This window comes from Lepeophtheirus salmonis, chromosome 4 (genome assembly GCF_016086655.4).
Source record: "Lepeophtheirus salmonis chromosome 4, UVic_Lsal_1.4, whole genome shotgun sequence".
Classification (NCBI taxonomy): Eukaryota; Metazoa; Arthropoda; class Copepoda; order Siphonostomatoida; family Caligidae; genus Lepeophtheirus; species Lepeophtheirus salmonis.
Genome location: NC_052134.2, coordinates 31,347,038 through 31,370,442, shown reverse-complemented (window position 1 = coordinate 31,370,442; position 23,405 = coordinate 31,347,038). Strand labels below are relative to the sequence as shown.

General features: G+C 31.4%; 3 protein-coding genes across 10 annotated transcripts in view; 2 read left to right on the top strand and 1 right to left on the bottom strand.

The window, feature by feature from the left end:
• The window catches only part of LOC121115708 (teneurin-a), a 282,618-nt gene that overhangs the window by 256,004 nt on the left and 3,209 nt on the right, over nt 1–23,405 (top strand). For all 4 annotated transcript variants that reach the window (XM_071887820.1, XM_071887821.1, XM_071887822.1 and 1 more), the window contains 7 exons: nt 14,194–14,374; nt 15,165–15,693; nt 20,920–21,181; nt 21,246–22,639; nt 22,706–22,929; nt 23,010–23,188; nt 23,256–23,397. In XM_071887820.1, the coding sequence (XP_071743921.1) occupies nt 14,194–14,374; nt 15,165–15,693; nt 20,920–21,181; nt 21,246–22,639; nt 22,706–22,929; nt 23,010–23,188; nt 23,256–23,397 (2,911 nt within the window). The remainder of the gene's footprint in view (nt 1–14,193; nt 14,375–15,164; nt 15,694–20,919; nt 21,182–21,245; nt 22,640–22,705; nt 22,930–23,009; nt 23,189–23,255; nt 23,398–23,405) is intronic.
• LOC121115709 (uncharacterized) lies at nt 14,062–18,486 on the bottom strand. 3 transcript variants are annotated; one of them, XR_005863647.2, is made up of 7 exons: nt 18,285–18,486; nt 18,147–18,222; nt 17,056–18,089; nt 16,729–16,915; nt 16,586–16,657; nt 16,340–16,517; nt 14,062–14,274 (listed from the first exon to the last, which is right to left on the bottom strand). XR_005863647.2 is itself a non-coding variant. In XM_040709823.2 (6 exons), exons 1-6 carry the CDS (start codon nt 18,375–18,377, stop codon nt 16,405–16,407), a joined length of 1,575 nt encoding a protein of 524 aa, XP_040565757.1. In that variant the 5' UTR covers nt 18,378–18,486; the 3' UTR covers nt 15,897–16,404. The 3 variants fall into 3 exon arrangements, 2 of the variants coding, with proteins under 2 accessions (XP_040565757.1, XP_040565758.1); XM_040709823.2 differs by lacking the exon at nt 14,062–14,274 and having other exon boundaries at nt 15,897–16,517; XM_040709824.2 differs by lacking the exon at nt 14,062–14,274 and having other exon boundaries at nt 15,897–16,517; nt 18,147–18,218; nt 18,285–18,423.
• LOC121115711 (uncharacterized) lies at nt 18,699–20,441 on the top strand. Of its 3 annotated transcripts, none has more exons than XM_040709827.2 (3): nt 18,699–19,015; nt 19,248–19,894; nt 20,059–20,441. In XM_040709827.2, the coding sequence occupies exons 1-3, from the start codon at nt 18,774–18,776 to the stop codon at nt 20,415–20,417; spliced, it is 1,248 nt and encodes a 415-aa protein (XP_040565761.1). In that variant the 5' UTR covers nt 18,699–18,773; the 3' UTR covers nt 20,418–20,441. The 3 variants fall into 3 exon arrangements, with proteins under 3 accessions (XP_040565761.1, XP_040565760.1, XP_040565762.1); XM_040709826.2 differs by having other exon boundaries at nt 18,700–19,015; nt 19,245–19,894; XM_040709828.2 differs by having other exon boundaries at nt 18,700–19,015; nt 19,245–19,894; nt 20,055–20,441.

Sequence of the window (23,405 nt, the reverse complement as noted above, 5' to 3'; positions counted from 1 at the left end):
TCGACAAATATAGCACAAACAAATAGGAAATCGAAAGAGTTGAGCCCTTTTTAGAACAAAGAACAAGAATCTGAACAAAATGCTAGCAAACAAGCACTAAACTCAAGCCAATTTAGTAAATAATGGCAAAAAAATGACTTCTTATCAAGGAAAAAAGAACAAAATGTTTCAATTTTGAGCTCTGTTCACAAAAGTGTAAAAGTTTCAGATGGACAAAAAGGTTACCAAAATCAAATTAGGATTATAATGAAACAAAGTATGGAGTTGATATTCTAGATCTTTTGTGAGGCCGGCCTTTGAGTTTGTCAAAGAAATCTTCAATTTGATTTAGAAAAGAGGAATTTCGATGACACTTTTAATAAAGAAATACAAATCTCTCCCGTGAGCAAAAAAAAGATATATTATGGTGGGAAGAACTGAGAGTTGTTTGTCCACCGGTAAGGAGAATATTTAATCCAACGTTGGAAGTTTTTACTGACGCTTCATAATAATCATATGGTATATCATTCTCTGATGGCTCCTTTAAACAACGATGTTGGACAGGGAATGATAGAGATTTATATATTATCGAGCTCGAAATGTTAGTAGTAGAGAATGCGTTAAGTTTGATTATGTATACATGTTGACTATAAAACGGCTCTGTTCTATTTTTTAAAGAAGGGTGGTACCAAAGGGAAATGCCTGAACAATATTGCTGTAAGAACGTAGAAACAACTGATGAAAAAAGGAACTCGGGGGGATTTTGTATGGATTCCTTCAAAGAAATACACGCAAGCGGACTTTCTGTAGAGGGAGTCTCTTCATACATGGGAGATCGGGTTGAGGGAAGAAGTATTCAACCTAATACTTTCCCGTTGGTTCCAACCCGAGATAGATTTGTTTGCGTCATAGAGTTTCCACGTGGCTTCAAGATATATATCTCGAATGAGAGTCGATGTGATGGTAGTTTTTCAATTCTTCCTAACCATGCAATTATAATTTCTTAATTTTTTGGAAGTGTTCACAGCTTAACAAGGCTTAATTTGAATTTAACTAATGCGCACCCAGAACATTGATATGGGAAAAGAAGTAAAACATTGACAATTAACAACAACATGTAAGCTTTTATGTTACCACTGTTTTTACGTTTCAAAGCTAGAAACCATCATAGTATAAAGTGCTTACGAATAACGGACACTTAGGATTTGTTGGTAAGTCCTTGTAGAGTTGAGTCATTCCTTCCTATGTTCTTACTAGATACGGAGTGGGATTTTGTTTATTTTCTTTATTATTGTCAGGGTTACCTGTCAATTTTCGGTTTCTTTTGTTTTTACATTGCGTCAGTGCTTAGAATTGACTCCTTCATACTTGTCAGAATGATGCAATTTAATTGATTTGGCTTTGATTGGTTCATTGACTCCTTCAGCCGATGTCTGCGTTCATGGATCATTAGTGTATTTCTGATGGGACGGAAAAGAGTAGTACTTAAGTACTTGCAACACTCAAATGACACTTATCTTTGTATAAATAATGTCACTCACACACATTGAGGAGACAAATCATGTTCTTTCCTCATTATGACTATTATTATTGCTCAAATTATGTTATTTTTTTCCTTTTGCGGTACTCACACCCCCATTTGGGGGATTTTTATATTTATTTTTTTTCATCTCTCCCCTCTAACAGAGAAAATGTATGAGTGAGTAGTGATGAGACGGACGGACAAAAGAAAGAAGAAGCCGAATAATAATGCGACTAAGATTGAGTACTCAGTAGAATGGACATGTTTCTCTCACCCACCCAGGGAGGGACTACAAAAAGTGTATAAGCAAAGTTATTGATGATGAAAATGGGGTAAAATAACAGCTAATTTTTCCACAACACAAGGAAGAGAAATCACCTCCCTCTTTGTTTTCTTTGATTTTCCCCATATTGGATTCCCTCCATTCATTGTCGGAGTGAGTAAATAAGAAAGATTCTTCACTCCCCTTCCAGCTCTCTCAATACTACTACTACTACTACTACTTTCTCTCTAAAAAGACATAAAGAGGAAGATGGATGAACATTATTTCCCCAGAGTTTTAAATTGATTTTTTCCCTCATATTTTTGTGAATATTCAAATTGTTGAACGTGACTTCATGATCAAATCAAAATAAAAGCTGTTCTTAGTGACATACACAAAACATAAATAAGTGAGAGAGAATGAGAGTTTCAATTATCACTTTACACAAGCAGTTTATTTTATTTACATACTTGTGCCTTTACTGCTTCACCATAGTTTGGTTCAATGTCAGCAAAATTAACCTTGTTTATTCTCATTCATTAGATGAGTGAAGTAAGGGCAGCGTTTGTTAGAGTTACCATACTACGGGTAGAGATGTCTAAATGATAAAAATCATTGTGAATATGCATTTCAAAAAAGTAGGTATAGATTGGTAACCTAGAAGATATTAAGGTTCTTATTCCTTCCTTTTTTGAAAATTCAAGTTTATATATATATATATTAGATGTGTCGTCTCTTGTTGTATAAATACTTAAAAATAAAAGAAACCGAAAATTGACGTGGTAACCCTGACAATTTGAAGAATGTTTCTGAGATAAAAGCAGCTCAGCTGCACGGGCGTCCGTAGGATGGGGGCTAGAGGATCTGTAGACTCCCCCAATTAAGGAATTGTTGCACTTTACTAGAAAATTTAATATTTGGAAAATTTAATTTTTCAAATTTTTTTCCAAATAATTTAATTTTCTTTGAATTGGATTTTGAAATTTTTCTCTGAAAAATTTAATTTTTTGTGAAGAGCCGTGGATTTTTGCAATTTGCTTCTAAATAATTTAATTTTTTGATAATAGCAATGGATTTTTAAAAAAATATATACAAAATATTTAATTTTTAGGAATAGCTATGGGTTTTAGAAATTTTGTAATATTAAAAATTTAATTTTTCAAGTTTTTTTCCAAAAAAAACTTAAAAAATAATTATTGTGATCAACTGTAGATTTTTGTGTGTACCTAAGGATTTTTGAAATTTTTTTCTTGAAAATTTAACTTTTATGAGTAGCTGTGGATTTTTGAAATTTTATAATATTTGAAATTTAATTTTTAAATTTATTTCCCAAAAAAAATCCAAAAACAAAGCCCCCCCAAAAAAAATATAAATATTCAGACGATGCGCATGAGCAATCATAAAATTTTATTAGGTTAGCTGGTCGTACCTATGAGAGTGAGGCGATAAACACAAATCCCACTCAGTTTCTAGCTAGGGTAACTAGGAATACTCAGAAATTAATAAGATAACGATCCTCTAAGTCCAACAAGTACATATCTTCATAACTTCCCATCAAATCCTCAGGGTAACTCTCCTTCTTTCATGAGCAGACGTACTAGTGACTACTTTACATTGATTGGTTCTCTCTTCAATAAGGAAGGAATAATTAGAACAGCTTTGGAAAATAAAAAACACTCTTTTCATTGCCAACTATGAAAGTTTTGCATGAGCTAAATTCATATTTTATACAAATCTAGTTTTCTCTCAAAATTGTCAACATTTAGCTTTTTTTAACTTACGGTCAAAATAATTTCTATAATTTTCACATTTCTAGTCATAATTTACCTTAGCATAGCTCACTTAGGATACCCCAAACCAGTGGAATTAAAGACAAGTGAAATCTAAATCAAAAATTACAAATTCAATTTCTAAAAACAAGAAAGAAATTTAACACAATTTTTTAACGAACAAGAAATTGTGCCTTAAAAAATATACCATTATAATCCCTTCCAAAATAGCCTAAAAGACCCCCCTCTAACTTTCTTTCACTGGGTTCAGTATATTCTAGAATCGGGGCTGATATAATTCAATAAATGTGGATAATTCATTTATATTATTTTGGGAGTTACCTCGGATTTTTATTTGCGACACTAATGAGTAGATATGAAGAATAACCTGGTTTTACCTAATATTATTATTTCAACAAAGTTTAAGTGATAAAAGCCTTAAAGTTGCGTGTGGTGTTATATTCCTTCAATAGAATGAAGTATACCACCGATCTGAACATATGATATGAAATATGATATAATCATAAAAATAGTCTCTCCTGTATTTCCATTGTGGCATGAAATAATTTTAAAGGGATCCAAATGGAAGAGATTTTATCGTAACGGTTTATGATTCATATGATATATTATCTAGAATATCCTTAAGTACTAGTGTTTTGTCGGTCCTTATTTATTCGATCTAGTCCAGTCTTAGGACCGTCAGTCCTTAATACTATCGGTCCTTGGAATTTGTCATAAAAATATCGATGATTTATATTTTAACAAAGATATATGAAAATATGTATTAAGATTATTGCACAAATCTTGCAAAAAATATTATATTATTCATGATAATATAATATAATACGAACATAATACTATTGTTACTTAGTTATATAATTTATTTTATTAAACAACAGAATAATTATTAAAAAGGCGAAAAACAACCTCATTGACGTCATGAGGGATCAATTTTACCTTCTTTAAGGACCGACAAGTGGGACTGGACTGGACCTAAATAAGGACCGACACAACACTAATATTTCAACGAATTAATTATTAATCAATGACAAAAAGGTCGTACGAATTCATAAATAGATGGAACATAGCAGATAGCAGAGGCCATAAATTGATATCATCTGCCCCTATTCGTGCCTTACTGGTGGTAGTTCATATGTAAAATGACCATCAAGATAAAAATGATATCAAAAATGAAGGGGATCCACCAATAATATTATCTTCTTATTATTATGCAAATAAAAGAAAAGTATAACTCAGCTGCAAGTTCGTTTTGTTATAAATTATTCATGCAATACTATATGTGTTATAGAGTATGGGACCCAGCCAGCAAATCAACACTTCGATAATATACTCTAGTACCCTAAATTGGTGCATTTATGTATTTCATCAATGAAGAGCTCCCTTTCAAAACCAATCCCTGGCTTAAAGGATATTAAAATATGATTGAAGACGTTCAAAAAATATATATATATTATACATAATTATTTAAAATCATGTCATTTGACGGATTTCGCTTCTTTTTTTACTACACGTTCAATCATTTTAAATGTACATGTAATATTATAGGACAAGCCTATTTAATATTATAAAGATTTATGTCTCGACACTTTCCCCATATTTTTACAAGTAAAATAATGTATTATTTATCGGATAGGCTACAGAGCACATTTTGAAGACAAATTGCAGACTCTTGATTTACTAATGAATAGGGAAAAGTCATTTCCACGGAAATATTTTTTTGGAAATACAGGATTCTGTTAGTAAATAATACATACCTTGGAACTTATTGTAATTCTTTTTATATTATTAGAAGAAATGGTATACTTGCAATTGTATATCCTACCCAATTTTTATTTTCTACATTTTTATTATTGTCACTAATTCTGTTGGGATTGGTTATTTTCGAGCCCGCTTTTATTAATTTTGTAAACTGATTCGGCTTACAACAAAATAACTTAAATACTAAATGGTATGGGATAGATTTTTTGGAGAAAAAAAATTCAAAAATTAAATTCAAAATATAAAATTTTTGAAATTGTTTTTCAAATATTAAAGTTCTTGGAAAAAAATTCCAAAAATTTACAAAAGATTAAATTTTTTGGGAAAAAATTGAAAATTACATTAGATTTTCTTTTAAAAAGCAAAAATTGCTTAATTTTGGGGTTGGCTGGAGGGACTGCAGACAGCCCTCTGCGAACACTCATGGTATTTATAGATGCATACATCAGCTAACTTGGAATTGAGGTGTTTGACAACTCTTCATCACAACATTGGAGATTGGAAGAGTTACAACTTTATCAACATAAATATGAATGATGGACAGACCCACGATAACAAAAAGAGTAGAATTTCTAATATATTTATTATGTACCCAGGGCAAGTACACACATTACGTATTTTGTAACCATCCTTATTGACATTCTCATTAGTTTTATTTTGACATGACATCTAGGAGAAGGGGAGTAGAAGCATGGTAAAAAAGGGGTCCCTGCTTCAAGTATAAAGTACGTTATATGTACATACATTATGGTGTGTCAGGAATAAATCCAAAAAATTAACCCATTTCTATATATTTTAATGTCTAGCAAAATAGAATAATAAATGAGGGGTCCTTTCATTAAATGGGTTCACTTCACAGAAATGAAAAATGATTAACAATTTGCCCCCCCCCCCTTGCCACCATTAATGCCCATAAAATGGTTTCTAAAATATATGAAAATTATATCATGCATACTAGGGTTTATCTACCGTGATCTAAAGATAAGACAGATTCACATTTTCTCGCGTCCGGGTCGATAAAGACCTTTAGATGTAAATATTCGAGTAAATTTCGTGCACTTGATCCAGATACGAAACCAAAATTAAACAAATACTATTCTTGAATTTTATAAGCATATTATGATATTTTTGGGCCTAAATAAAATACGATTCGGATTAAGCTTACATTTTTACTGATTAATGATGCCAAAAATGTTTTTTCATCACTTACGGCTTAATCTTTTTACTTCCCGTTGGATTTGGTTACGGAATTTAAAAATTGGTATGCGCAGGCTCTAGCAAATAACCTGCGAACTTTTAGTGATTATGATCAAATGAAGAAAATAAGAATTAAGAAATTATGATTTTCAAATCAAATTTATTCATTCTTCAAGAAATATAAAAAGAAATACTCATATTTTACAGTATCTATTATTTACTTCGATTTCCTGGGAAATGAGAAAGCCCTGTGAGTACACGTTGTTAATAAGCCATTATTTGTATTGTTTGCATACGACAGCTAATTAATTGATTAATCAAACTATTCTTATTCTATCAATTAATATCTCTCATTATATAAGAACATTTTCAATGATAAAAAAAAAACTTATCTTTAGAGTAATGTAACGTAACAAATTTTGTACGTTTCTTGGAGTGTGATTATCACGGGGTTTTTTATCCATTTCCATTAAGAAAAGGAAAAATTGACAAAAACTTATGGTAACTCCCGTACTTACCTGTATCGGATCAATCAATCCTTCATCCGAAAAGAAACATAATCATTTGGTGCAATTTAGTCTATTCTTCCAAACTATGGAAGTATTATTGAATAAATATTGTGAATTGTTCATCGCTTAAAAATAGCTAATTCTACTTCTCAACGTTCAGAATTCATTGATAAGGAGAAAAGAAGCAGAAACATCTACAGAAAAAATCGGTCCACGATTTGAAAACGACTAATTTTTTGTTTAAGCTCATGGTCTAGAAAAAAATCCCTTTAGAGTGAATTTTAAAAAATTCACACTACTGGTTACACCGCTGAATCTCATACATATATCTCGTTACTAGGTAAAGTGATCATATTACAAACTAATGCATTACTTACCAACACCTTTACTGAGCTAACTGAGGGTATTTTGTTTGATATTATTACATGACATGAGTCTCTTTCCCTAGATATTGTTACTTTCAAGCGCAGAGAGGGGAAATGCTAGTTACAATTATAATTAATATTTGTAATTTTTTTATATTCCTAGAGGAATGAATGCTCATAATAGAAATGTAGACATAAAGGATTCGTCCTTTTCCTTTTTTTTTCCATTTACTATTTTCAACTTCTAATTATTATCTTACTTTTAGGATTAATATTATACCCTTGTGAGAGATTCTCACACATTCAAACCCGCCTTCAAATGAAGGAAAGATCTAAAGATGATACAGTTAATGTTTAAATAACGTGTTATTTCAAGATAGTAATCATTTCCCTCTTTTTTATTATACAATATATATATGATAATAAATTAAAGTAGATAAAATTAATAATACACGTATTTTGTTATTTAACAAAAGTAGGTACATTAGGTGTCTATTAGTGTTGAGACTCGGTCCGAGATCGATTTCTTTCGGTTGGGTTTTAAAAAGTTTCTTTCTAGACTTATTTGGACCAATATGTCGGTTGTTAGACCATTAACCGAAATTCAATCATTTTGAAATTGTGGGCCAATTTTTGTACGGTCTCACTCTTTGGGCCAATTTATCTACCTACTCAGCTTTATAATTTTTATACATCATATCATTACTTTTATTGTATTTTGCCAACTTTTCTTCAAAAAGAAACAAAACAGGCCCGAAATCTAGCCATGGATTTATTTTTCAATAACTGTTGAGAATTGTTTATAGCTTAACAAAGGCTAATTCGAATTCAACCAATCAACGTTAAAAATAAAGATAAGGGGGAAAGAGGTAGAGTCATTGATAGCTGACAAAAAAATAAAGTAGATTTATGTGGGTTAGTGAGCACGGTGCTACTTCACTCACACAAAAATATGGATTTTGTTGGCAGATTTTGAGAAGTTGAATTTTGGACTCTTTGGAGACCAGGGTCAAGGCTGTTGGCATGATAGAGGGTGGATCGAGCCAGAGATACATTGCTCAAAGGTTACAGTTTCCTCTCAGGAGCATTGAGAATTGGTGTAAGAAAAGAAAGGATGGACAAACCCTTGCAAATCGGAAGGGTTGAGGAAGGAAGAAAAAAATTAACAAAGTTCCCAAACTGGTGATTTCAAAATCTTTGACCAAAAAGAGGCAATCCACAAGGAAACTTGCAGCAAGATTGACTTCAAAGGGCTATCTAATATCCAAGTAATCTGTCCACAGCTACCTGAAGCACTCTTTGGATGCTTTGCCATACAAACCTCGTCTGAACCACAAACTTTCATAAAACTAAAGGAAGGACCGGCTTCAATTCTGTCGTGAGCGGAAACACTGGACTTCAGATGATTGGAAATGTATCATCTTCAGTGATGAAAGTCCATTTGAGCTATTTCATGCCCCAAATCCCCAAACAGATCGGGTTTGGGCAAGAGATAAGGGAGATGTGGAAACCAAACTATTTCCTCTGAAAATTCAGGTTTGGGCCGTTATCAGCCACCAGGCAGTGTCAGATCTTCACCTGATTCCACGAAACCAAACTGTGACGGCCGAGTACTACGTAACGGGGATCCTCAGCAAGTCTCTGATGTCAACTTTGTCTCGTAGTGAAGAAACTGGACCTCCTTTGAAGAGGAAAATGTTGTCTGACATATCAAGAGCCATTTTCCAGCAGGATGGTGCCCCTGCTCACCACTCCAAAAAGGCCCAAAAGTGGTGTTCAGGCAACTTGGATTATATTTGGGCAAAGGCACATGGCCTGCCAACAGTCCTGATTTGTCTCCCATTGAAAATTTGTGAGCCTTGGTCCAGAGGGAACTCAATGAAAATGCGCCAGCAACTTCAGAGGATGTTTTTTTTAAAAAAAAACAGACAAAAGCTTGGGAAAAAATGTATCCAGATACTTTGAATAATCTGTATGAAGGGAAGAAAAATGTATTAAGCTTAAAGGTCGTCATATTAGGAAGTAAATAAAGTTTTTCGCCTAAAAAAATCACTTGTTTAGGTTATTTAATGATTTTTTTTTTAAACCCACATATTGTATATTGGCCATCTCATTATTTCTATGAAAAAATGTTGACTATCATATATGTACAAATACAAATGTATGGATACTCGTTTCTTGTAATATTTTAATACAGTATATGTAAAATACTATGTAGGATTTTAATATAATTAAATTATATATAATTCATTTTTAAAAATTGTGGAAGAATAATGTGGAAATGATAAGTCTGGGAGTACTTGAGATATTAATAACAGTTGGCATGATTGACTTGGCTAACTACCAGATTATTTTGGGCCTTTTTTCTGTTTCTTTTTGGAGGAAAGGTTGCATGATAGAATAAAGGTTACGACGTAACATATGAAACACTTTAAAATTGGTATGACGTCATATCACAAGTTAGAAACACACAAGACAAATTTTGAATGAGACTCATATCGGTGGAATTTTTCTATGTGAGCAGTAGTCAAGGCCGAATTAGTTTGATCTCAAAAAAATATATATAATAGTGTCAGACTGGTCAAAGATTTCCAGACCAGTCTGAACACTATTCCTTGTTAGTAGCCAGTCTAAAAAGCCATAAAGACTTCAGTCCAGGACTAATTCATTTTATTAGTCCTAGGGCAGATCTTTATCTGTATTTTAGACCTACGTCATTTCAGTTATTGAAGTTTCATCAATAGCAGCGATCATAAACCATCATTTATAACAAGGAAATTGATTATTATCTTCATTAATTTTGGTCTATCCAGCCAATTAATTCTCAATATAGTAACATATTATATGAACTAGCTATCATTCATTATTTTTTTCACTTCTAGATAGGACCAACTAATCGATCCAACGACTGTTAATACGGCGTTACCTCGCAAATACAAATATACACTATATTTTGTTGTCACGTCGATGATTTTGCTTCTTTTCCTTTAATCAGATTTCTGAACTTTGATTGTTTGAATTAAAATTGGCTTTTTATAAGCTATGAGTAATTCCCAATTTTTTTTTTAAATAATAATAATATAATTGAGAAGAATAGGCTAACTACAAACTGATTTTGGGCCTTTGTTTCCGTTTCTTTTCGGAAGAAAGGTTGCGTGATACAATAAAGGTAACGACGTGTTGAATGGAGAAAAAGATTGGACAGATGGGCTTAGTAACGTCATGGAACCGATTCAACTACCAACACTACTTATTTATTAGTAGTAGCTAGTACAAGGCATATTATTAAGGAATTTAATCTCTATACATACTTATCAGGCATGTAACCTTTTTACTTAATGTAAAATCATCCTTAGTGATGACATTCGTGTGTTTTTTGGGCATGTTAAAAAACAAATTCCCAAAATCAACATGGCAACCCCAACAATTTGTTGAATATTTTAGAGGAGAACAGCTTAGCTGTCATTACTTTTCATTAAATCAGCTACAGTCTGACGGTTAATGGAGGAGGGGAGAAGGAAATACAAGGACATTGGCAATAATTACTACGATATTGATCCTCAATTCTACTCCGAGTTCAACAAACACTTACAATTATACAACAAATCCTCAAAGAGACTATGTGTCTTTTATGAGCATACACGAATGTTCATTCAGGTTTTGAATGTAATTGATTGTAGAAGGAAAATAAGTTTACAAGTCAAGAGTTAAATAATAATCGCAACAGCTAAGGAAAAGAAAATTTGCTCTGACGACACCCAAAAACACTCTATTCACATCACTAATTATCCTTCATTAGAAAGTACGCTGTGCTGGCAAACTTAGACAATGTAACTTCTCGAATTTAGCCAAATTCGAAACATTCAAGTAATGATTAGTCAAATTTATCATATAACTGAACTGGACAGATTGGTACCCTTATTGAAACATATGTTTGCTTCTAAAAACAACTGGATTTTTTTTGAGAAAAAAGAGTTAAAAATTAAAATAATTTGGAAAAATTTTCAAAATTAAATTTGCTAGAAATAAATTTCAAATATTAATTTTTTTGGACAAATAAAAATTCAAAATCTATAGCTTTTCTCACAATTTTTTTTGGAAAAAAAAAACAACTCAAAAATCCGCATCTGTTAACAAAAAATTCAAATATTAAATTTTTTATAAAAAATTATTTTTTTTTTGCGAAAGATTCAAGTATTAATTTTTTTTCCCCAAAAAAATTTAAAATCCACAGTTCATAAATAATTAATTTTTTTGGGAAAAAATTGAATAACTATATTAAATTTTCTAGTAAAGAGAAACAAATTCCTTAATTTGGGGGGCTACAAGCCCTCCAGCCCACCCCGAGTGGACGCCCCTGAACTGTATGTATGTGTCATAGTTCAAAGAAAACAGGAGTACCTTGTATCTACTCAACAAATTGAAAACACAAACATTGAACTATGATGCTGAAGGTAATTGAAGGAAGAAAATAAAGATGTGTATAGTCAAGTATCTTTGAGTGAAGTATTACTCTCTATGTAGTCTCTAGATAGGTACACACTACATAGATGTACATTATAGATGTTTTTTTTATTTATAAAGTTAACCCTTTTGGGACTCAATTTCATGTTCTAAAATTTTTATAGGGCTTTCTTCTCTTCCTCACTCATACATGAATTATAACTGAGGGAAAAAATATGAAGAAAAATACATACATTTAGGATATATGAGTAGGTACTATATAATATAACCAAAAGGTTAGAGAAGGCCATAACTTATACTTCAGTGTACTACTAAAAAGAAGGATGTTCAGGAAGAGATTATAGATTAAACACGTATTATATAATATCAAACAAGTAAAGAATATTAAAGAAATATGTTCTACAATAATAATATATATAAAAAATAAAATAAAAACATTATGGTCCTAGAGGTCTCAGATGTTGAACGCTCTCAGGGCAACGCTTTCTTTATAATAAAAATATATTGATTGAATATAATTTTTCGTCGATTTTTTACTTATTTCCTCCTTATCAGTGTTTTGAACGTAGGTGGTTAGTAGAATTCAAATTAAATTCCCACCAATTAATATTAAATAACAATTTCATAATTGGGAAGATTCGGCTGACTACTACAGGCTCCGTGCGCCATTTTTGAAAGAACGGGAATGGTAGGATTGATGTATGAATTTTCAAGAGGTGTTTGTCAAGCTACAGTTAAGTAAATCAGGCGTTCCCAAACTTTTCAGCCTGCGACGCCCAAAATAACGGTGCCAGAGACCGGCGACCCCCAACGACACTGAAGGTGGTTTATAATGTTTTGCAGACAGCTCCAAACATGTACTTTGCGTTCGCGCGTGCGGCTGTTCTCCCAGACAGTGTTTTTAAGCGCGCGAGGATACAATTTGTTAGTAACAGTGGTTACTGATTATCAATTATCATATTTATATCCCAGCTGTAACTTGTACAAATATATATACTATTGTTGCGTCTTAACAACGAAGGTTGCCGAGGTACCAGTTATTCAATAAAGGGAGGGATCCATGACGAACGGGAGAAATGAGAAGAAAAGGACGTGGAGGAATACAAGGATTGTTTAATAGGAACAATTCTATTCTTATTAATACAAAACACTACTCTGGTATATATATAGCTATTTATACTTATAACGAGGTAAAGACAGTACTTTACATATATATATACATACAAGAAAATACAATAAATAAGAGGATCAGAGGAAAAAGGTACGAATACATTACAACCATGACGCTTAAAAATGCGTGCATAAAGGAATACAGTCAAACGTTGACTCAATTATGTCTCCAGCATAGAGATTTTATCCCTGTGGTCTCAACTCTGAAGTCCTTCTCTCTAGTATAGTGTAGTAGTTCTTTATATATATAATATATTTATTTTTCTTCCTTACTAGCCAGCCCATCTATTCACACAATTATTGATCATAGTTGATAATTATGATCTGCCAATAAAAAAATAACGGGGTCATCCCATAGAGAAAGTAAGTCATTCTGACAATTGAAAGAATGTTTGGGAGAATGACTGCTTAGCTGTCATCACATTTCGTTAGATTAGCTGCGAGCAACTAGAAATAGCTAAAAGATGAAGGAAATACACACAAATACCACTCCGTATATTGCAATGATATAGACTCCGATGTCAATCCTAAATTCCACTCGAACAAGGACTTACACTTTCAACTACGCGATAAATAAGTAGTGTTACTTTTTTGTCTTTCACCCTCTTGTGATTACTTTATATATTTACAATGTTCTCGCTTCAAGAATAATAATAATTGATAACAGCTTTGGAAAATAAAAAGACACCTATTCAGATAGCAAGTACAAAAACCCTCCCATTATCATATTATTTTCATCTATGTATATGTATCCTCTCCATGTAGCTCTGTACGGGATTTAAAGGAAGCAGTTTTGAAATAATTAGGAATGAACTTTAAGTGGATAACGAATTAATAATTATCAAGAAAATATGTAAGTTTTTATGTTGTATGTATAGAGAAAATGGTTTTATTTTAAATTCGTTTGTTTTTGAGAAGCAGCTTTTTCTTTAGGTAGGTAGAGTACAATATAAAAACGAAAGTATTTTTTTTTTTTTCAAACTCTTTACAATGCTTTCAGTACATCCCCACCCCAAATCCTCTTATGTACCTAAGTACTAACATCTAGTTACTTATTATATTTTAATAGTTACAACAATAAGGACTACACACATAATAATAATATTACTTTAAGAATATAATAAAAGTTTCAACAATCAAAGCAAAGTAATGATGAATTGAATCCTTTCTCTCACAGGTTTGACATGGTTGTAAACGGCGGAGGTGCTGTGACTCTTCAATTCCAACGCTCTCCTCTTAAAGCAATGACTCGAACAACCTATATTCCATGGAATAGAATAGTCGTTATAAATCCCGTGGTTATGACCTCATATGGAGGAATGGGAATCAGTCGGGATGAAGAGGATACATCCCTACAGGTAAACTCAAAAACTTTATAATAATTGATTTACATATAATTGTACTTTCTGGCGACATAATAGATAATTAATTAGTAACAAGGAGTGTTGGATTCGAATATTACTCGAACTTTAAAAAATTAAACTCCGTCTTACTAAAGTCGACAATCTTCAGAAAATTACTCCTCCGAAATATTTTATGAAAAACTAACTAAACTCAAACTATGAGTCAAAACACGATATATTTAAGTATACATTAATCTTATCTCATAATATTCAAAAAATAAGCTGAAATGTTAATAAGTATACATGGCAAGGTAAATTAAATTATTTCATGCCTTCTAGTGATCATATTGATACAACTTTTTGAGATACTTTCCTATGATGCAAATAAATATTTTTTTAAATGACCCACATTATTGGAAAAATAATTGATTGCCTTATTGGAATAGTCAAACTGAATTCATTGTTGAACTTAGATTTTATGAATTCCATGAAAAATATTTTTCTTTACTCGAATTAGACTTGACCCAATGCTGAAAAACTCAAACTCGACCGAACTAAATAGTTAAAACTCGAATCCAACACTACTCACAAGTATCTATTGTATCTCTTAATGAGGTAAAAGTCTGTTTTTTTTAAATATATATAAACATTTTCCCAAGGTTAGTAGAAATTAGCTTTGTATTTTCTTACTATGATATATTTTTAAACTTTTTGTGATATTGTCTTGTATTATCCATTTGTTTCAATTAATTGTATGATCAAAATATAGTTTGATATTCAATCGCACTACGCTTATCTTTTGTAGGTGTCTTACTTTGAGCCTTGTCAAGCACATGACTACGAAAAAGTGAAACCCAAAGTGTTTTCCTCATATTTTTCTCAATATACTGCTCCAACATCGGGTCACTTATCCCCTGAAATCCAAGCTTTTCGCGAAAAAATTCAAGTCCCACATACCAATTTAAATCTTGTATACTCATCAAGCTCGGCACCTGGTTACAAGAGTCTAATACATGTCTGCCTCACTCCTTCTCTTATTGCAGAGTCATTAGATAATATAACACTCAAAATAACAGTTGCTGGCACTGTCTTTAGAAAAACATTCGAGGCCGATCCAAATTTGAATTATAAATTTGCTTGGAATAAAAGAAATTCGTATAAACAAATCGTTTATGGAGTAACAGAGGCAGAGGTCAGTGTTGGATATCATTACGATGATTGCTTACATACTATTTGGGATACAAGAACAATAAAAGTTCGTGCTCAAGAATCACCCATTTCTAACATTGGTGGATGGAATTTGGATATTCATCATCATTTCAACCGTCATCAAGGTAAAAAAAAATATACTTTTACATTAACAATCTAAATAAATTGTCCATAAACATCCAATCACGGATTTTTTTTTTTTTGTGGGGATAAGTTATTTTTATCTAACTGAAACAGCTCTAAAAAATGATATTTTTCAATACCATTTGTTTTATGTTTGTATATGTCCAATTGGTTTCGCTGAGCCTTTGAAGGAGCTCACTACATGTTAAATTATATTTATTTTATTTGTACACAGATACTTGACAACATTCTTATAAGATTTGCAAATCAATTTACAAGGAAGTTGTTGTCTGTGATTCATATACAGGCTTCACGAACCGATCTTAGAAGTGGAGGGGTAAATAAAAGTAATTGAAAAAAAAAATATTTTATTGTTGCTTTAGGATCATTGTAAATTCTCAAAAGTAGGTGGCAATTGTCTTCCTAGCCCTATTGTGTCACCCCTGATATACATATATATGTTGTGTTAATGTGTTTTATTACTAAATTACTCAAATGATCTTTACTCATTCATATAAATAAATATGAGATCATTCACAAGTTTCAAATATGGGACAACCAAATATTTAACATAAATTTATAGAGAAAAAGGAAAAATTCACACTTAAATCTAGTAATTTTTTTGGTAAACAGATTGTTAAGGCTTACTCATATTCACAAATATTCAACCAAAAGCTTAAAAAGTCCCATCAAATGATTTTTTCTTTGTTTTTTTAATTAAATTTCTTGGATCCAATTTTAGTTTTCTTCATTTTTATTTTGTTTGTTTCGTGTTTTGTTCTCAGAAATGAATACTTCTCTTCTCCTTCACCAGATATATCTTTTGCTATTTAATGTTAGGTATATAGCATAATGGTTAATTAATTATCAAATAATTTAAAGTATGATACTTACATATTACTTTTTGGCTTTCTGTTATACTCTTACATTCATACATATCATTCGATGAATCAATCTGATATTCAACTAGATATTCGTTCAAAACCATAAAAATCATTTTTTTAAATAAAGATGATAACTATTTCAATTAATATTACCCTCAGTCACTATTTCATTAGACCATTCTTTCAATGGAAATTCATCTGTGTTTAGCTTTCTCCATAAAGGGCAATTTAAACGAGGTTTACTTCCTTCCTTATTTTTTAAAGGACCCTCATTTCTTTTTTCGATAGTTGGATGAACCCTCTGAATTGAGGATGCCTCTTCAGGCTCTATGTTGCATTTCTATCAAGATTATATGTAATTATGTTGGTCAAAACAAAGATGAATTAATAAAGATAGTTAATTGACCCTACTACGAGTTCCAATAAACTTACCATCATCAAATGGAATATTAACATTTTTGTCTCAGGATTTATACTTACCCTTGTGAGCTCAGATTTGGATTTTGTATTTAAAGACAGTTCTTTATTGATTTCTCGTCTCGTAGATAGATTTTCTTCTTTTTTCATTCCACTTTGTTCTTTAATTTCCTTTTCTTTTTCGGCATTCATTTGCGACCCCAATAGTATTTCGGTAGTACTCAAACTATCTTCCTCTGTATTTCTGTCGTATACTAATTTTGTTGATCCAGTGACTTTGATTTCTTCTTCCAATTCATTTACATCTTTTTCTTGATGTTTTTTCGTTAATATACTATCCTCCGGGGTTTCTTTCTTAGATTTCTTAAAACCACCTATTTTTTTGGCAACCTTGTTCAGCCCTAATTCTAATCTAGTCGACATTTGCTCATGCTCGTTGATTCGTGACTTTTCATTTTGGATTGGAGTAGTAGAGATGTTTCCCGGTTTCATTATCTCACTCTCTTTGACTTTCTTATGTTTTTTAGCTTCCTTCTTTTCCAAGGTTTGTCTTTTTGTTTCTTCCATTTGTCTAATCATTTCTTCTCTTCGGATCTCATCCCATTTTTGTTTCAACAATTCCCTTTTACTTTGAACTTCATGTATAGTTTTCGACAGTTGATTTTCCTCTCCTTCAACTTCGATGCTCAATTGTTGAAACTCAATACTATTTTGCTGTTCATGTGTTTCATGAAATTTGTCATCTTTTCCCATTGATGGCTTTTGGGTTGAATAAGTCTTTAGGAGAGCATTGTAAATTTTAAGCGTATTTAATCTATGTGTTTCATCCCATTTCCAATCATTTCGAACAGAAGCAGCCAGAAGTCCACCATAAAATTCCATGAAGGTGATTGACCATGGTAATATGACCCACATTTCGATAACTTTTGTCAAGTACATACAACACAATAAATTAATAGGGACCTGTACAATAGTCCACACGATGTATGGTATAACTAATAATTGATCTTGTTGATAAATTGATATATAAAGGTAGATACTTGTCAGCACAACCAAACTTCTATCAATCATCACCCATTGGTAATAATGCGCTATGACTAATGAAGTAAATATTAAGCTTTAAAAAAAATATTGGAATCCATAATGATACTCACACAGCTCTTGAAAGGAATCTTCATGATGTCTTTTATAAGATGGTGCAGTAAGGGTAAAAATGATAATGCTAACTGTCTTAAGAAAAACAATCGGTATTAAGTTTTATGATATAATACTGATAACGAATCTTAACTTACTATTTCAATAGCGCATAGTATTTTGCAGTCGGTAGTAAGGTTCCCATAACCCATAGAGAAGGTAAAAATTTGATTTTTTGGAGGGTTAGTCATAATTTTAGAATCTCATGTCCTATCAATTCTATTTACATTTTCAATTTTGTATTTTTTGACATATTTTAAATTAATTAATGATTTTATTCATTCAAAATTATAAGTTTCTTTTCAAATTTTTACCCCCAACTGCTCAAATAATTTTAATAAGTTTTTGATAGCATTTAGAAATTAATTAAGCTTGTCAAGTTATTAAACAAATTAATAACCTAATTTAGGATACATGCGATGAAAATATTCATATTACAATAAAAGTGACGAAATAAAAAATTTATTTTTAAATAATAATTTAATTTATTTAGAAATATATTATGTTAATCGAAATTTCTTTAAATAAAATATTTAACTTTTGAGACAGTAATTTTAAATTTTTTTTGGATCAACAATTATCGCACGATGGTACAGGAAGCTCAAATATATGGAGCAATTGTTGCCGTTTGTATTGAATTAATATTTATACTATTCACTATGATAGCCTTCATGGTCTTGCTAGTTATTAGAAGATGGAAGACTGGCTATGATGATATAGAGCAGCCTTTTTTATTGCATTCGCTTGGGCTTGGCTCTAAAAAAGAAGATCAGTCGAAGATACGATTATATCAATCAACACATCGCCCATTATCTCATATTTCTGAACAGTTACGCAAAGTCAATGAATAATCGATCACTATTTTCATTTAATTATTCTGTTTTAACAATGAACTATTTTTTTTTTAAATTGTTACTTCAGTTTATATTTTTATTTTTCATTGAGAGGGTTATTCTTAACTTAAATCTCATGAATGAATACAATTCTAATTATTATTGAGATATATCATTAATCAATTTAAATAGTTTAAATAAAGTGATTATTGTTTGACTTTAAAGTAGTAATAAGGAAGATGAGCTCAATAATTTGGATTATGAAGCTCAAGAAATATTTAAAACATATCATTGTAATACTTGTGGTTCCGTGTTGAACAACAAATTAGATCAAATGAGAACAGACTCTATAAAAAATTTCGCAACAGAATATGATATTTACAATCCCAAAGCTATTGATACCGAGAATAAACCTTCATTTGGAGGTATGAATAATTTTGTTACCACGGATGATATGCCAAAGATTGAGCGTAGAAAAATTGGCTGGAATTTTATGGATAACACTGTTTCTTCTGCGAGTAAAGATAAAATTGGTTCTTGTACGGTTAAAGATAAAACAGTTTCTTCTACGGTTAAAGATAAAACGGTTTCTTCTGTTATTAAAGATACAAAAACATCAAGAGATGAGGAGATCCTGGAGGTAGCTAAATTGTTGTCTCGACAATTAAGGAAAACAGATCATTCAGGAAGGAGCCGTCATCATAAACGACATCATCGACATAGTTTGGCTAGATCTTCATCTTGTAGCACTTTAGATTATTATAATTCTAGAAGGCATCGGGATATCAGACGTAGAGCTTCTTCTTTGGATACATTTACTAGATATGCCAAACGAAGGAAAGATTCTAAAAGCCATCACAAGAGACATGGAAGAGGTAAAAGATAAATATGTACATGCGTACGTACTTATATAATTATTTGCATTGTTTAAGACAAACGTTCTAAGAAAGTTATTTTGACAAACGCAAATCTTCACATTATTAATATAATATTTCATTTCAACAAAATATGTAATAATTCACATCTTGTTCTCAGAAAGGTCCCACCACCAAAGAAGGCACTGTTAGTCATTCTAATAAAAATTATCTAAAGGAATCTGAAGGATCATCATTATCTGGAAAATTATATGATTATATAAAAGCTGACATGAAAAAATCTAAGAGAAAAAATTCAAGTGATGGAATAATTAATAGCAGTCAAATCACTTATGATTATAATCAATGTTGTATAAATGTAGAAGATCTTTCCACTTGTACTGATGAATGCTATACCAATTCAAAGACAATGTTGTCACTTCGTCCACCATCTTCAGCTAGACCTTGCTTAATTAAAAGAATAAAAATACCCATTGGAAATACTGTTAAGAAGAAAGAGCTGAAGAGGTCGAGAGTAGCTTAAAATACTGAAGACAGTTTTTGTTTTTACATACCTATATCTTCAAATTTATAGAACTTCGTCAAGTGGAAACTCTAAAAACCTTTATAAATATTTAATAAACTGAGCTATTGTTATATAGTGCGTACGTAGCAAAGTCAAGACTTATAAAAAAAATTAATTTATGAAAACTTGTTACTTATTTACTTTATTTAAATTATCCTTATTTTTGTTACAACTGTTTTAGTTTTATTATTGATTTATCCTCAGTTATGTTCTATAAAATGTTTTTTGTATTTTAGATAAATATAATACATATTTTAGCAAGTCACGTCTACATCAACATACGTATATTTTACGATACATTTAAAAAAAATAATTTGAAATGTTTTTATGGAGTTAACGTGAAATTTGTAATAAAAGTCTAGATCATCAAACATTGTGATGATTTACAAAAACTAAAAGCATAATCATCAATTAGTCAAAATAAAAATATTAATCATTTTTTTCTTCTCAAATAATGTAGGGATTCTCGAAAAGGGAGATGGTTCGTTCAATGAATTTAATCATAGACGAATAGACTCGATAATTGGAGGTTCTGGAATGGAAAAACGGCCCTTTGTATGTCACCCTAAGTCTATTTGCGAGCAAAGTTTAGCCAATCAATCTTTTTTGTACGATGTTATAAGTATGTCAACTGGACCTGATGGTTCTTTATATGTTGGAGATTATAATGTTATTCGTCGAATTAATCCTGATGGTTCCGTTATAAGTCTACTTTATTTAGGGTAATTATTGTTGAATTGAATGTTCAGACATTCCTTAATATTTTAATTCTATTTCGTAATTCAGTGATAAAGACAGGAAGTATATATATGATTTGAAGATATCACCGGCAGATAACAAGTTATACATGGCTCATGCAGAAAGCTATCAAATTTTCATCATTGAAGATCTGACAGGGAATGCAAATCCATATAATAATTCAGTTGTTGTAGCAGGTACTGGTAAAAGATGTCTTCCCGGTGATCGAGATATTTGTGGAGATGGAGGAAATGCGCTAAAAGCTCGATTTTCTTATCCTAAGGGGCTCGCAGTATCAGTGGATAAAACGATTTACATATCAGATGGGCAAAATATTAGGCTAATATCTAGTGAGGGAGAAATATCTACTCTGATTGGCCATCATCGAAGAAGAGAAGGCCCTCCAAACCCCTTACAGTGTCAAAATACGTATATAGCTTCCCAAATACAGCTTCAATGGCCAACTAAATTGGAACTTAATCCCCTGGACTCATCTTTACATATTGTTGATGATACTATGATTCTTCGACTAACACCAGATTTAAGGGTTGTCGTAGTGGCTGGTGCATCGTCATTATGCTCTAGTCCTCGAAGAAAACTTTTTGGCCCTATATCAGATATTTCTTTTTCTTCGAATAATGGAAATTTATATGTGTCTTCAGGTGGAGTAGTTTATATAATTAATTCTGATGGAAGCATTGATCACTTTATCTCTTCATCCAAGAGAAACTGTATTTGCCCAGAAATTGCATTGGAGGAATGTTCTGAATTCTGCATTAGAGCTATCACTTCCATGACTATAGACGGACATTCACTCTATATTTCAGATTCCATGAAAATATTGAGAGTGAAAAAGTTATTTCAAGAAGAACCAAAAAATATAAAAGTGAACGATCCTGTTTCTGGAGAGATTTATACTTTTAACTCTGTAGGCCAGCATTTATCAACAGTTTATTGTGAAACTGGATCTATTAAGGCTGCATTCAAATATAAAAAAGCTAATAATGCTCATCATCTATTTGAAGTGAGGAACGCCATGGATAAAAGTATATTATCATTAGAAAGAGGTTATTCAAGTCAAATATCATCATTAACAACAGGAGTCGGGAAAAAAATTACATTAAAAATGTCTTCTCGAGAGCAACTGCTTATTGAATTTTGGAAAAATGATAGAAATGCTATAACTTTTGAATACAATGCTGGAGAAGGCCTTCTAAAGAGTTCCAGAACAAATGATGGAGACTTCTTGTTCATCTCCAATAATGAAGAAGGAAGAGTAAGTGAAATTATTTCATCTACTGGAGAAAGTGTGAGAATTGATGAGTGTACTGAAACTGGGATGAATCTTCCCTCATTAGATATATGCTACGCTTTAAGAAGGAATGGCTTACATATAAAATCCATCACTCTTAATAAAAACGAATTAACAATTTCAAGAAAAGGTCTAGCAAATAATTTTCCATTTCTTATCCTGAAATATAATCATTATTACTTTTTTATTTTAACAGGTTCTAATGATCTTAAAATTTTAATTGGAGTAGAATCAGCAGCTATAAAAAAGAAAGATAATGCAGAATTTTATATTACATCTTCACTTGGAAGCATGAAAAATGGAGACATTTTTTCTTCTGGCATCCCCATAAGTATGGCTCAACGCGAAGGAAAACTATCAATTCGAACTTTTGATTGGGAATTGAGTAGAAATTCTAGAGGGAAATCAAAGAAATTAAACGTAAGCCATAGATACAGGCATAGTATAAATCTGCACATCATTTGTTTTTGATTTTTTTAATAAAATCAATTTCCCTTTAGTTAAGTGGAAAAACTGTACTGGATGTCCGATATCTTGAGACAAATGAGCAAGGGAGTATAGAAGAGCACATATCCAAAGGTAATGGATTAATCGTAATGAAAATAGTTTATAACGAGGCATTTCGTCCAACATCTTGGAGTTCAACTTCTGGAAAAAATTGTACAAGGGGATACGACTCGTACGTTGACATAAATTGCTTAATTTATTAACAGTAATTTATTATATATGTAAATTTATAATTGTAGTTTGAATCGGTTAACTGAAAATCGATGCGGAAGAATAAGAGAGTGTTTAGTGTATGACTCTGGTACAGGATATATCAAGGAGAAAAGTAACTGCGAAAATAGACTCGGAATTAAATACTTCTACTCCATGCCCTTGAACAAGGTATTAAG

Coding starts and splice junctions, on each gene's coding strand:
- LOC121115709 (XM_040709823.2), bottom strand. CDS start 18,377: ATGACTAACCCTCCAAAAAATCAAATTTTTACCTTCTCTATGGGTTAT. Junction 16,916..17,055: donor CCAAATCTGAGCTCACAAGG/GTAAGTATAAAT, acceptor TAATCTTGATAG/AAATGCAACATAGAGCCTGA. Junction 16,658..16,728: donor TAATGAAATAGTGACTGAGG/GTAATATTAATT, acceptor ACGAATATCTAG/TTGAATATCAGATTGATTCA.
- LOC121115711 (XM_040709826.2), top strand. CDS start 18,774: ATGGTACAGGAAGCTCAAATATATGGAGCAATTGTTGCCGTTTGTATT. Junction 19,016..19,244: donor TTATCTCATATTTCTGAACA/GTTACGCAAAGT, acceptor TTGACTTTAAAG/TAGTAATAAGGAAGATGAGC. Junction 19,895..20,058: donor TCACAAGAGACATGGAAGAG/GTAAAAGATAAA, acceptor GTTCTCAGAAAG/GTCCCACCACCAAAGAAGGC.